Source organism: Molothrus aeneus, chromosome 7 (assembly GCF_037042795.1).
Source record: "Molothrus aeneus isolate 106 chromosome 7, BPBGC_Maene_1.0, whole genome shotgun sequence".
In the NCBI taxonomy this organism is placed as follows: Eukaryota; Metazoa; Chordata; class Aves; order Passeriformes; family Icteridae; genus Molothrus; species Molothrus aeneus.
Genome location: NC_089652.1, coordinates 5215135 through 5229594, shown reverse-complemented (window position 1 = coordinate 5229594; position 14460 = coordinate 5215135). Strand labels below are relative to the sequence as shown.

The window sequence follows — 14460 nt, the reverse complement described above, 5'->3', positions numbered from 1 at the left end:
GGTGTCCCTCTGGGAATGCAGGGGAGAAGAAAGCTGCTCCTCTGGGAGTGCAGGGGAGCAGAAAGCTGCTCCTCTGGGAGTGCAGGGGAGCAGAAAGCTGCTCCTCTGGGAGTGCAGGGGAGCAGAAAGCTGCTCCTCTGGGAGTGCAGGGGAGCAGGAAGCTGCTCCTCTGGGAGTGCAGGGGAGAAGAAAGCTGCTCCTCTGGGAATGCAGGGGAGAAAAAAGCTGCTCCTCTGGGAGTGCAGGGGAGCAGAAAGCTGCTCCTCTGGGAATGCAGTGGGCAAAGGCTGCTGTGGTGTTCCCAGGGTCAGATTGTATCCAGGTAGGAATGCTTGGCTCCTCCCCTGGGTGGAGCATCTCCCAGTGGGATGATGGAATTTGATCAGCCATGCAGGGACACTCAGTGGCCATGAACAGAGGAGATCTCCTGGAGGGAGGATGGGTTGTGGAAGAGATAAAGAGAACTGCCCCATGAACAGAAAAGACCTGCCCCACCTCTGACAGATGAGAAGTAGATTACACACATTGTCTTTCAATCCAGGACAACTACCATGTGATGCTCTGCTTTTTTGAGTGTTTTTGAAAGTATTTGCTGTAATCTATCCCTATCAAGTGGAAGAATATCAAAGTTTCTCCTAGGATTTATAATTTTGAGATTGGCTGCCAATATTTTACTGCTACTATTGAACTGTTATGTATAGTCCCACAGTTACCAGCTCCTCGTAATTGTGGCACTTGAACACATTTGGCACTTGTGTCCTCTGATCCCTTTTTCTTGCAGAGGCCAGAACCAGCCTGTCCTGAATGCAGTGAGTGGCCAGGCTGTGATCACTGCTCAGAACCACAGCTATGCCATCGATGGCTCCTCCCTCCCTCCTGGCTGGAAGCCTCTCTTTGTGAATGCCAATGACCACACCAATGAGGTGAGCTCTGCACAGAGAAGCTTTATCTCACCTCCTGTGAGCCTGCTCTCACAATATCAAGGCCAAATTTGTTGATTTGGTCATCTGCTTTACTTGGAGCCCTGCTTTACAGCCAGGGTAAGATGAGTACCCCACTGTACCAGCCCCACTGCACTGGATTGCAGCAGTGACTTTAGAATTTCCCCAAACAGAAGCCTTATTCATTTCCATGATTTCCCCACTGCTGGTGGTGCTCACTTAATTACCATTCGTGGTATTTTTGGGGTCCCCTGTCGTGGTGAGGAAAGATGACTCTGACTCCATGTTCTTAGGGGGCTAATTTATTATTTTATGATATTATATTAAAGAATATATTTAATATACTAAAACGATACTATATTAAAACTATACTAAAGAATAGAGAGAGGATACAGACAGAAGGCTTAGCTAGATACTAATGAAAAACCTGTGACTCTCTCCAGAGTCCTGACACAGTCTGACTGTGATTGGTCATAAAGTAAGAACAATTCACATGTTGGATAAACAATCTCCAACCACATTCCAAAGCAGCAAAACACAGGAGAAGCAAATGAGATAATACTGTTGTCCTTTTTCTCTGAGGCTTCTCAGCTTCCCAGGAGAAGAAACCCTGGTGAAGGGATTTTTCCAGAAATTGAGAGTTGACAACCATTCTCTTAGGGTTTGTGCCACAGCTGTGCGCCCCCTGTCACCAGTTTGTTGTGTTGTTTCTGTGCTGCCCAGCACAGAAAAGGGATAGCATTGTTATCTGATTTGATCTGTTATTGTAAATATAATTCCAGTTACTGAAGTCATGAGGAAGAGGGGCTGCCCCTAGAGAATAGCTTACATGATCTAAGATAAAAGTCCAATGTCAAGTAACATCCATGTTTGTGATCTCAGGTTTCTCATTGCCCACATCAAATCTTTTCCATGATGCCCAGTGTTGTGCAAGTTTGTAACTTCTTGTTAGTTATCAGGAAATCAATGAGAAGAAGGTATTTTCAAAAGCAGTTTCCCTCATGGAAATATGCCTTTCTCTCTCTTGTTTTGAGAGTTGAATGCTCACTATCAAGTCTGGCAGATTGAACAGTGCTGTACTGAGCTACCCATCTGATGATTTTAGAATAGGTTTGGTTTGTCATTTGGTGTTTTCTTTATCCTTACAGAAGGATATCTAAACACAGAAAGGTATCTAAACATAGACAAATTTTACCAAACAAAACATTGATGCAAAAAATTTACAGCTGTTCAACTCAATTTTTGAAATGAGTTTATTTTCACTGTCTTGACAAACTAAACCCATTCCTTCCCAGGCCTTTCATGTTTGCCTTAGCTGGAATTTGGAGACAAAGGTGATAGGGTTGGACAGAAATCTTATGGATCTAGTAGAACGATGTTCTTTCATGTGAGCTAAAAAACCATTTCTGTGAGCCCCAAAGCAGCAACAGTCTCCTAAACCTTCATAGATGGGGAGGGACAAGGACTGTGTTGGTTTAGCATGCAAAAACAAGGTCAGGGCTGGGATACTTTGTCATGTGGAGTCTGTTGCATTCCTCAGCTTGGAAAAGAAAGCATTTTTTGGGTCTGACCTGACCTATCACAGCTGGACAGGGCCAGCACAAGTTTCCAAATACTGACAAGGCATGGAGTGAAGACTTTTAGAAGTTTTTAAATATATTTTTTACATTTTTACATTTAAAAAAAGATTTTTCATACATTTATATGTAAATACAAGGAACATGAGCATTTAGGGAAAATGTGACAGACTGATGAAATTCTTTACTCTGCGAGCAGAAACTCATGGCATAATGTTGTGGTCAGTAGCTCAACTCTCATCCCTGTCCTATCCTGGCATCCCAGCCTGAAGCTCTGGATGGCACTGTGGCTCTATGTGAGACTGTTTGGGCTCCTTTGTCCATTTCTAAGGGGAGCAGGTTGGATCAGGGCTGCTTTTCCCTGACTTTCCTCTTGAGGGACTTCTCTACCCCTGTCTGGAATTGGGGCTCATGAGCAGTGACACCTATGGGATGTTCTCCCAGTGGATCTTGCTTCTTGGTGCTATCAGGCCACTCAAATGAGAAATCATTTTTTCCTGGCTCCAGCTGAAACTACAAACACAGTCTCTAAACTCAGTTTAGGTCCTTCATAGCTGTTGTTTGTCCACAACAGTGGTCCTGTTCATCACTCTGCCCAACCCTGTGTCAGCATTTAAAATTAATTATGGAAATCAGGAGTGTGACCAAAATTTTTCAATGACAGAACCAATCAGCTTGGCATGGTTAAACCATTCATTGTCCCAGGTGATCTTTTCTTGCCAGGTATGTTTTTCTTCTCTGCCCTGTGTGTGCAGGGAGCCTTGTGTAGCTGCTCTGTCAGATGCTTACAGCCTATCAGTGTTTGGTGTTGCAGTGAAAGCTCCATCTCAACTGTGCCCCCCAGTCCATGGACAGCTGAGCCTTGCACAGCCCCTGCAGGGTTAACAGCAGAGCAGGAGGCTGGGAATGAAATGGGTGTCAATTTGACAGCCCCTAGAAACACATCAGTCCTTTGGCCTTCAGTGCTTGCAGAGATAAGGTGTGGCTTTCTGTTCACTTGCTTGTCAGGAGGCGTCTAAGAGAGTCCCTTTTATTCCTGCAGGGAATTATGCATGAGAGCAGATCGATTTTCACAGTGCAGTTCTATCCAGATGCAAATCCTGGGCCCAGGGACACAGAGGTAATGTATGGGGATGATCTGGGCTTGCTTTCTGAAGGCCTTGTGAGTGCAGATGTTTATCAGCTGCTGTACCAGTTGGTGGTGGCCCTAAATCTTGGGTCTGGAAGTGTCAGCATCCCAGTCATGCATGGGCTTGTGTCTGCTTAGCTTGATCTGGAGCTAATTACAATCAGCAGCAAGAGCTCTATTGACTTCTTAGTGCTTTGGATCAGTGATTCCATTCATATCATGTGTATGTATTGAGTCCTGCTGGGATTATCTGTGTTGGGAGTTACTAAAGTGTTTAAGCCTTTGCAGGATCAGGCTAAAATCTCTTGCAAAAGAGACTGCAAAAGGAATAGGATTTTATCTTAAATGTAAAAAAATACTAGCCAGATGCTTTGTAATAAAATCATTAGCTTTCTAATATACTTTAGTTCCACTTTCAAATTTTATAATTACTGTAGAGTTATGTAAATGGATTCATACTTCCTCACTCTGGTTCTCCTAAGTGAAATGAAATTTTAATCCCCCATCTGTGACTTCACACAAATTTTGTAACAACTGGTTGCATAGTCACAGAATATGACTAAGCAGCATCAGGGGATGTGGAAGGCAGAGGAAGCATGTCTGAACATAAATAAACTATTTAGCATTTCCTGAGAGACAAAGATGGAAGAATACCTAGAAATGCTTATGTTAATCTTAATTTGATGATGTTGATTAAATCTGCAAGTAAATCTCTTGATATCAGGAACTTTTATAGCAATCTGATTGACTAGTGTATATCAGAGAACTCCAAAACTCAGCTGTGTGTCTTCTCCAAGTCTGTGCTCTCCCACTGCTGGGATGGTTTGATGAGATAGAGCCTGTCCTGACAGGCTTGCAGGATCCATACATACTCCTTCCACAGGTAATTCCCAGCAGTCAGGCAGCCTCAGGGCTGTGTGGCAGAAACCTGGCAGGCATGGGGTGAGTGGGAAGCCAGTCCCACTGCTGTAAGTGGCTGATCCCACTGAGAGCCCTGCTGCCTGCCCTGCCTGCTTGGAGAGCCCTTTTCTGGCACCTCCTCTGGAAGGACAACACTGATTTTGCACAACTGATGTTTAGCTGTCTCTGCTCTGTAGTAGGCACCCTTCCAGATGGTTCCCTGAGCTGGTTCAGTGTGTGCTCCTCTGTGTTTTAGCTTTTGGTTCCCTGAGCTAGTTCAGTGTGTGCTCCTCTGTGTTTTAGCTTTTGGTGCAAGTTCACTCCTTGCACCGGCAGCCACAGAGAAGCAGAGCACACAGACATGATTGATGTGTGTTTTCTTCCTGATTATGACCTCACTTTCTTGAATGCAGCTTTGTCAGATATGTCAAAATTGTTATATAAATTTCAAATAATGATTTCCTCTCTGAGATGGTGTAAATCTGCCTGCTGAAGGCAGCAGAGCAGAGCTGATTGCATTAATTCACAAATGGCCTGGTTTTTTCCTTCTTTGCTTGGTATATATTGAGTTCAGCTTTGACAGTAAATACATGTGTTTGTTTTTCCTAGTTCCTATTTGATTCATTTATTTCCCTGGTTAAGAGAGGGAAAGGCACCACCATTCCCTCGGTCCTCCCCAAGGCTGGAGTGACAGCTTCTAGAGTGGAGGTCAGTGTACAGATATTTTCATGCCTGTCAGTGAGCCTGGGAGCAAGTTAATTCCTACTGAACTGAATGAAATAGCACATGGAAGTCAAAGGAGGCTTCTCTTAGAAAAGTCCTGACAGCTGCTTATCTCACAGTCATCTGGCCTCTCTTGTGTTATTAACTCTCTTTTCTTTGAAAGAGTTTTAAGTTCTGATGTTTCATGTATTTTCTTTGCAGTTCTCCTGAGAGAGGTGCTCTCATAGCAGTATAATGAGGTGCCCTGGGATAATCTGGCCATGAGATTTCATGCCAGCAGTATAATGTTGGTGCTTGGTTGCTTAGCAAATAAGTCTGAAATTCCTAACGCGAGCTGAATTTCATACAGTTTTTGCTGTCTTAGAGCCAGCAGGATTTTGTGGGTAGCCAAAGTGAGGCATTGTTGTCTATAAGCACATGATACAAGTAAAATGTTTATTGTATGCTCTATCCATGAGTCACACGTTTCTCCAAATGGAGATTTATGGGCGAATTCCAGTAGAAATACTCCAAAAAGTAAAACTGGGGTGATTTTGAAAGCAACTTCTTTTCTTTTGAAAATGTATGTTCTGTAGTTTAAGACTGTTCAGTGCTGCACAGTGTCTGTTCATTTCAACATCCACCACACTGGGACTGATTGTTTTCATGCCATTTGCCACTTGCAGGTCTCCAAAGTTCTCATTCTAGGATCTGGGGGTCTGTCAATTGGCCAGGCAGGGGAATTTGATTACTCTGGATCACAGGCTGTGAAAGCCTTGAAGGTAAGGAGATACTGTGAAAATACACAGAGTTCTGTATGTTTATAACCTCATCTTTTCCTTCTCACAGCCAAGCTGATTCCTCCAACTGTGGATCTGAAGCTAGTGAGGATAAATGACTATAGGAAAAATAAGCAATTTTTGTTGGTGAACTTGCTGGTTAGTGATGTGAGCTAACCACTCAGAATTTTCTTCCAAAAAGAGATGCTCATGGGGTTTCCAACACAGTCTTAAAGCAGTTTGTTATTTGTGATGTGTGCCTGGTTGCTCCAGGCTTGTCAAACTGAATGGAAATGGAGGAGGAGGAATATGGTCAGATGTACCTGAGCTGAAAACCTGGAACTTTTGTGGTCTGTCAACACACTGCAGGGCAGACAACCAACAACAGCTGAACAGTTGGCTACTGCCATACAAAAGAACCCCTCATCAAGGCAGGTTTTCTAAACAGTATTTCTTTTAAATGGGATGAATTTTTTAAAGGTCATTTATGCCAAGTTTTGCTTCCAGAACAGGTCCTAGAAAGGTTACTGGGGGAAAAGCTCATGCTAGGAGAAGGTGTAGAAGGGTAGAATGTCCTGTGATGGGGTTATTACTGGTAATGTAAGAGTTACCTGGGTCCTGAGTTCATGTCTAACCTCGGGAAGAGGGAGCCCTGACAGAGTCACAGCAGAAGTAGTAGCTGCCTTCAGATGAGATGTGATGGTTGTGAGCAGTTCTGAGGCTGTCCTGATGCCACAAACATTCTATTCCTGTGCTGGCCCTGGAATGAAGGAACAAAAAAATCAGTTTTAGTAATGTCAAATATAATCTGGGCTGCTCTGGTTTATCCCCATGTTGCAACACCTCTTGTATTGCATGTGTGTTGTTTGTGTACTGTATTGCTATTGCTGGCTACTGGTTCAAACTGACCACATCATCAAGAGACAATTACAGGCCAGGAGTGGAGGATCCCAGAGTTGGGGAGTGTCAATATGACCCATTTGGAAAAGAGATATCTCCTTTATTTTAATGTTTGGGTTGTTGTTTTTTTTTTTTTTTTTTTTTTTTTTTTTTTTTTGTTGTTGTTTTTGTTTTTGGGGGTTTTTTTTGGTTTTTTTTTTGGTTTTTTTTTTTTCCCTCTTTGGCCTTTCAACTCAGTTGGGGTTGTGCAAGAAAGTAGGTTTTTTAGTGATAAACCTCCCCAGCTTGACTTCCCCTTCACATGGCCACCCAAGAGCTGCTGTGATCTGTGGGCTGATCCAGAGGCAGAGCTTGCCCTTCCTGACCTTGCATCTGGCAGAGGCATTCAGGGCTGCATGGGAGAGAGGAGTGGCTGGTTAGTCCTGCCAGGGAAAGCTGCAGAACATGGCTGGGAGAGAACATCCAATTAACAGGATGAAATTTATTTTCCCTTAGACTTCTTCATTTTGTTTGATTTTTTTTTTGTTATGAATCAGCACTGATTCTCAGCGCTGATGTTCTGATTCATTCTGCTGTGTCTGCTGCTCTGGCTTGGCTCTTGGATGCTCATTCATTATAAGAAGGTGCTGATACTGATATTTAGTTCTGGACAGTTAAATGGGTGCTTCTTTTAAAGACTAAAAAGTCTTGAGGAGATGGGACTTCCACAGTCAGTAAATGTGTATCTGAAAAAATATTCATCAAAGGCAAGAACTTCCCCTGAAGAGCAAGGCCTGGAAGCATCTGTGGACAACAGACTGGCTTGTGGTCACCTGGAAAATCTTCTGGAAAACTTTCTGTGGGGATTATCCCAACTCAGCTGAATACAGGTGGATATTACACAAAAAGAGAAATGGAGCCCTCCTGGAGTATTAATAATCCATTGCTTTTAATTAAGTTGTAACAAATGTCTCCATCAGGGTGGGTGGCCGTGACACAGAGTTCTGTATGTTTACAAAAAACTAAAAAAGGCAGAAGTTGAAGGAAAGGGTTGCAAGAGGAAACAGCATGTGGATTAAAATCCAACATCCCAAGCAATTGGGCCAGAATGATGTGCTATCAATGAAATTTGTCTCTCAGCACAGGGAGAGACATTAATTCTCTCATTAATTCTCTTCATCATCACTGCTAGTTGATCTTTAAGATACCTTGTCCCAGATAAGGGATGTGCAGATAGTCCAGCTTGTTGAAAAGTGATAAACTTTTCCCATTTGTTTCAACAGAACTGTAGCCATGAATTTCTGAATACATTTATTAGTATAGAATTTATTAGAAGAATAATTTGGTTTATTAGAAGAATATTTTGATCTTTTCCCTCACCATCACCATGAAAACTACGCAGTTAAGCATCATTTGTCTAAATCCAAAATATTTTCCATACAGATTTTATATGTTCTTTCCCTCCCCTGTTCCACACATTTCCAAGGAAAGTGTGCTTCAGTGAAAAAAAATCCAACTTGTCACAGGGAAAAAAAGCCAGCAGAAATTTACAGCCAATCTTTAAGGCAGTATTTTAAGTTATCAAAGAAAGGAGAGGAAATGTTATCCAACACCCGAACCCTGAGAGCTCTGAGTGAGAATCCTGCTGCTCCAGGTGAGTTATATTTTTGTACCCCCAAAGCAGTGAGACAAACAATCACAAATTTTAAACAAACACAGAAAATCCTGTGGCATTTTCATGCCTATTGTGAGCTGAGGGAAAATAGCACTTTGTCTACTGATCCTAGCAACACTTCCATAGCATTTTTTTCCAGTTTGTTTCTTTATAATATTTTTAAAATATTGTTACTCTTCCTCTTTTCAATGGGAATTGCAGTTTTTTAACCTTTTAACAACTTCCATATATATATTCAGAATTACATTTTGATTTGTAATTTGTATCTATAACTAGCATTTTTTGAAAATTATGTTTGTTTGTAGTTTTTCACCCTTACATGAATTTGATGGAGATTAGAATGAGCTCCTGTAAAAATGAGGCTACACCCTTTGCACTTTACAGTCTATCTTTGCAACAAAGCAATAGAACAATTTTCTCTATCTGCAGGTCTACTACATGTGGTTGATGTGGGGTTTTTTAAGCTTGGCCACACATCTTTAGCAAAACTTGGTTTCCTCATTAGGTGCTGATATTTCAAGAATGAGGGGGATTGATCTGCCCAGCTCTGACTCAGAATTTTCTATTAATGAGCAAACTTAGTGCATTTCTGTCTGTAGCTAAAGAGTAGCAAGACTGTTAGACCAGGAAACAGATAAACTTCATTATCTATTATTACTCTATCTCAGTTTCTCATCTGTGACAGAGAGCAGTGTAAAATTTTGGCTAACCTTCATCTTGCATAGAAAGGCAGTTTGTCTTTTAATATGTACAGTATCAAATGCAAAAAGTTATGGGATGAGATTTTTAAACTGATAATACCAGGACAATAAGGTATTTCTATGGAAAGTCAAAAAAATGTGGTTTTGTTACTATTACTAGTTGGTACAAAAATCTGAGAACTTCAAAGACCTACTGCTTGGCAAGAAAATATTAGCTTTTGATTAAATTTTTTGCTTTGTCACCTTTAATCTGACTTCCAAAGGCAGACAGACATGAGTGAGTATGCTGCGGTTTGTAGCTGTCTCTCCTATTAACTCCTAAATATGTTAAACAGTTTCAATCAAATTTCTGAGTCGTAGGAATCTCCATTCCCTCAAGATTCACAGGCACAAAAGTAAAGAATTGGCATTGGCTCAGCCTTCAGACCAGAAGTCTCTTATAGGACAATACATAATTTTTAAAATTCTGCTGTTGGTAAACTGCTTGTTGATGAATCCCATCTCTTCTTGCTGGTGCTGCTGCTGCTGTTAACTTTTTTCCCCACATGTGCTTATTTTTAACACAGATTTTAATTTTTCAGGAAGAAAATGTGAAAATTGTCCTCATGAATCCCAATATTGCTTCAGTGCAGACCAATGAGACTGGCTTAAAGCAGGCTGATGCTGTCTACTTCCTCCCCATCACTCCTCAGTTTGTCATTGAGGTCATCAAGGCAGAGCATCCTGATGGATTGATCCTGGGCATGGGTGGCCAGACTGCTCTCAACTGTGGTGAGTGTGGTACAGGTGCCTTGGCACTCCATGAAGGCTAAATCATGGTTTTTACCACATTAGAAGTACACTAATAAGGGACAGGACCAGAGGAAATCACCTCCAGTTGCACCAGGGGAGGTTTAGATTGATATATGGAGAAATTTCTTCACTGAAAGGATGGTCGGGCATTGAATCAGTCTGGAAGTGCTCAAAAGATGTGTGGTTGTGGCACTTGGGGACATGATTTAATGGTGTGCATAGTGCTGCTAGGTTAACATTGGACTTGTTGATCTTAGAGGTCTTTTCCAACCTGGATGATTCTATGACTCTACCACATGTTCTGCAGGTTTTATTTCTGCAGGCATCCAAACCTCACACATTGGCCAGGCTACTGGGGGACAGAGGCAGAGATTCCAACCATGGGGGTGTCAGTCATTCCTAAGCTGTGAACTTAACATTTAATTGCTGGGTTTGGTACTTGAAAGTCATTCATATGTCCTGCTTTTCATCCTGAATCTTAGTTATCATAGTTGGATTTGGGATGTTTTGACCACCTTGAGGCAGAGATCAAAAGGAAATGTTACCTTCATATAACTTCTTGCTCCAATATTCATCTGTGCTGCTTTGCTCTGTGTTGCAGGTGGTGGCTAACTGGTAACTGTAGTATTATCCCAGGTTTCATGGATTTGAGGATGGAAAATTTCATGTTATGGTTATGAGTTCTGACAAAAATAATAAAATTACCTGTGGATGAGGCCAGACAAGTTGTCAGCTAATCAGATATCTTTTGAATACTATCTTTGTTCTAAATTTTCTAAATTCTTCTCAGTGAGGGTGGTGAGGCCCTGGCACAGGGTGCCCATGGAAGCTGTGGCTGCCCTTGGATCCCAGGAAGTGTCCAAAGCCAGGCTGGATGGGGCCTGGAGCAACCTGGGGTAGTGGAAGCTGTCCCTGCCCATGGCAGGGGGTGGAATGAGATGAACTTTATGGTTCCTTCCAACCCAAACCATTCTGTCCTCCTGTAATTCTATGATTCTTCCTTTACTCTCAGTCCTCAGAGCTGTGTCTTGGTTTCCTCTGCAGGAGTGGAACTCTTCAAGCAAGGAGTACTGCAGCAGTATGGTGTGAAGGTCCTTGGTACCTCAGTAGAATCCATCATGGCTACAGAGGATAGAAAGCTTTTTTCTGACAAACTAACTGAGCTAAATGAAAAGATTGCTCCCAGCCTTGCAGTGGAATCGGTAAATCAGATAAATTTGAAGATGTGATTGCTATTATTGCTGCCCATTTGACTTAGTAAAAATATTTATTATTTTGTAGAGTGAAAGCTGAATGCAACTGTGGATGCTGGAGTGTGTACAGCACTCCTTGGTGATTAATGCTCGGTCACCATGATTTAAAATGAGTGAAAATGCAGTTAAGCACTGCAAAAACCTAACCTAATTTACCAATTGGCATGAAAAGTAAATTATATTGGGGTGACTCCTGTGCTGCAGCACAAAAGTATGTGGCATGTCAGGGGTACTTTTCTTAAATCATATACAAGACATTTAGAATTAGGATTGGACATCCCCAAAATCAGCATGATTGAAATCTTTCTTGAGGATGGGAGTATGAAAACATAAAATTCAGTTTGGTGGAAAGGTCTGTTCAAGTTTGGAGGAAACCAAACAGGTTTTAAACTGGGATGCCTTTAGGAGGAGGGGTTATTTCATGCTGGAGTCTCTGTAGACAGATGATGTAAGGACATTGTCCATGCAGGTCAGCAAGGAAGTCCACATACAGCTAAGGGCAGAAATCACCTCCTTGAGTGCATGTTCCAGTTTTCTGCTATTTGGCAGAAAAAGGGAATATTATAAAGTGAACTTCTATTATTTTAATTTTATCTTCAGACAGTTTAGTGTCTTACTGATGGGATTTCCAGTTAACCTTGTAACCAGAGTTGAAGGCTTTATTTATCTGAATTGCTATCTCTTTCTGAAATGCATTCCCCTCTCCTGTAAGGTTGAAGATGCTCTGAAGGCAGCTGAAAAGATTTGCTACCCTGTCATGATACGTTCTGCCTATGCCCTTGGTGGGCTGGGGTCTGGAATTTGTCCTGATAAGGAAAGTTTGCTGGACCTTGGTACAAAGGTATGTCTGGAACTGCAAACTTGGGGAATATCTGAAGATCTGATTTTCTTAAATATTATTCTAATGTCATAGACACTGGGATTGTACATACCTTACCTTTCATCTTATCTGTAAAATGTTGCCCTGTAGGAACTGCCCTCTTTTCATCATTCCTGCTGACAGGTAATGAAAATAGCTCAATGACAGATCTTTTAAATTCAAGACAAGACATAATTTGAGCAAGTTTTTCAGCAGTTTTGGTCTTAAAGGAAGTACCTTGGTCTATATTCACCTACTTCCAAGAGTAAATTATTATGAACTGTGTCAAGGAAGTGGAAGCATTTGAAGTGCTGTGTGATAATGTGGTCTTAGGGACCGAAAGCTGGAAGGCTTGGGCCTCTTCTGTGTTTTTGTCAGAAGATGGTAATTCTCCTAGGTCAAAAGCTCATTTAGCAGGATGACACTTCATAATTTGACAACAACCAGCTGTCTCTGGCTAGGAAGACAGGTCTTTTTCTCTAGACAATCCGGGATTGTTTAAACATTGCTGTGAAAAGTTAACAGATAATTGGGGAAAACAAATCAAAAGCTTTTTTTCCTTGTCAAAAATGCAGAATTTCATGAATTAGAACTATCTCTAAGGGTCTCCAGAATTCTTGGGTTTGTCTTTCCCTGGTTTGCTGAGCCTCTTAATCTTTCACTGATCTCTAGAAAGAAATACTGCAGATGTCACTAAGAGCTGTATGTGCAAATGACTTCTTTGTGTTCCCCACCTCTGCTGTCATGCAAACAGATCCTGGGTCTGGTGTGCTCAGTGCTGAACAAACACTGCTTGGGTAGGGTCAGCTCTGGGGGGCTCAGGGGGCAGGACTGGCACATGTGGGGGAGGCAGGAGGGGCAGGAATTCCACCTTGCAGATCCATGGTGAGGCTGGAAACATGTCACTTGCTCAGGCTCACTCATGGGCTGTGTTTAGAGGAAGCAGAAATTCACCCATAAACACTGGGAGTGCAGCTGTCTGACAGATTTATATCAAAACCTTTTTCAGCAGGAAAACCTGATTTTGATCACCACATTGTGGTTGTTTATTTTATTTTTTTTAAGTAAGCCTGCTGCCTACCAGCACCCTCAGGTTCCTGCCTGCAGGGCTGTTCCCAGTTACTACTTCTGCCAGGTTGTGCTTCATTCTAAGTTTGAAGTCTGGCATTTCTACTTGTTAAATGTCATCCCATTAATCATGGCTTAATGCTAAAATTGATCTGGATCTCTCTGCAAGGCCTCCTGTCCCTCAGAGAGTTTACACCACCTCCCACTTCAGTATTGATATTTCAAAATTTACAGTGAAAAGCAATTTGGGTCTTGTTGAATTAACTCGAATTTGGATGCTCATTTCCAGCCTAGCAGTTATGATTTGTAGTAATTCAGTGAACTGGACTTTCAGGCACTGGAATGAACTGTTTATAACTCAGATAACTGAGCACTGGGTGTTTGACAGCACAGCTAGTTCAGCTAACCTGGGCCTTGAGGTTGTGTCTCCTGAGTCTGCTCATTGAGTGGGAGAAGGATACAGGAGCATCCAGGGCTGGTTTGCAGCAGTGGTTGGGTGCTCCTGCTACATCCCCACCAGGTCAGTGTCTGCTTAAGCCAGTGTGAAGTGCCATTCCAATAACCTTTTTTCTTTTTTTATGTGTGAATTTGGCACCTGAGCTAAGGGCAGGGTTTAAGTAACAGCTTGAGTTAAGGACAGATGGGAACAGACTGAAGAGCCAATTCATGGGCAGCATTATAACAAGAAGCTTTGCTAAAGGATGGATTGATAATGTGCCCATCACTTTCTAGGGTTTTAAGCAAGTATTGATTAATGTTTTCTATCTGCTAATATTAAAGCCATGTATTCACTAGATTATGCTCATTTACCAACAAACTGTATTCTTCATTTTTGCCTCATGTGCTTGAGGAATACTTTCAAGATTAGTTCAAGAATAAATCATGACCCTTGCCTCTGGTTAGTATGCCAATGACAAGCAGCATTATTAATGCTATTAATTACATACTGTTTGCTGGCACCTACACTCCCATCACTGTCATTTTGCTTTTTGCAGTGCTCTCCTATTGAAGTCCTTGGGGCTGCCCACATAAAAGTGTGTCTGTTGCATGATTGAAGCCTTAAATATTCTTATATTCATATTTGTTATTTATATACTGTTGCAGGCACACACGCCCAGCCCTTTTTTCCCCATTGTATCACATACATATTTTCAAATGTGCCTTTCAAATAACAGTAAAGCAATTTTTAAGAAAGAGAGAAATAG

General features: G+C 41.8%; 1 protein-coding gene across 1 annotated transcript in view; it reads left to right on the top strand.

Annotated features, from left to right (window-relative positions):
* CPS1 (carbamoyl-phosphate synthase 1) overlaps positions 1-14460 on the top strand; it is a 92098-nt gene that overhangs the window by 20838 nt on the left and 56800 nt on the right. Inside the window, exons 10-16 of the mRNA XM_066553616.1 lie at positions 782-923; positions 3561-3638; positions 5157-5255; positions 5936-6031; positions 9865-10054; positions 11120-11277; positions 12041-12169. Coding sequence (XP_066409713.1) covers positions 782-923; positions 3561-3638; positions 5157-5255; positions 5936-6031; positions 9865-10054; positions 11120-11277; positions 12041-12169 — 892 coding nt within the window. The remainder of the gene's footprint in view (positions 1-781; positions 924-3560; positions 3639-5156; positions 5256-5935; positions 6032-9864; positions 10055-11119; positions 11278-12040; positions 12170-14460) is intronic.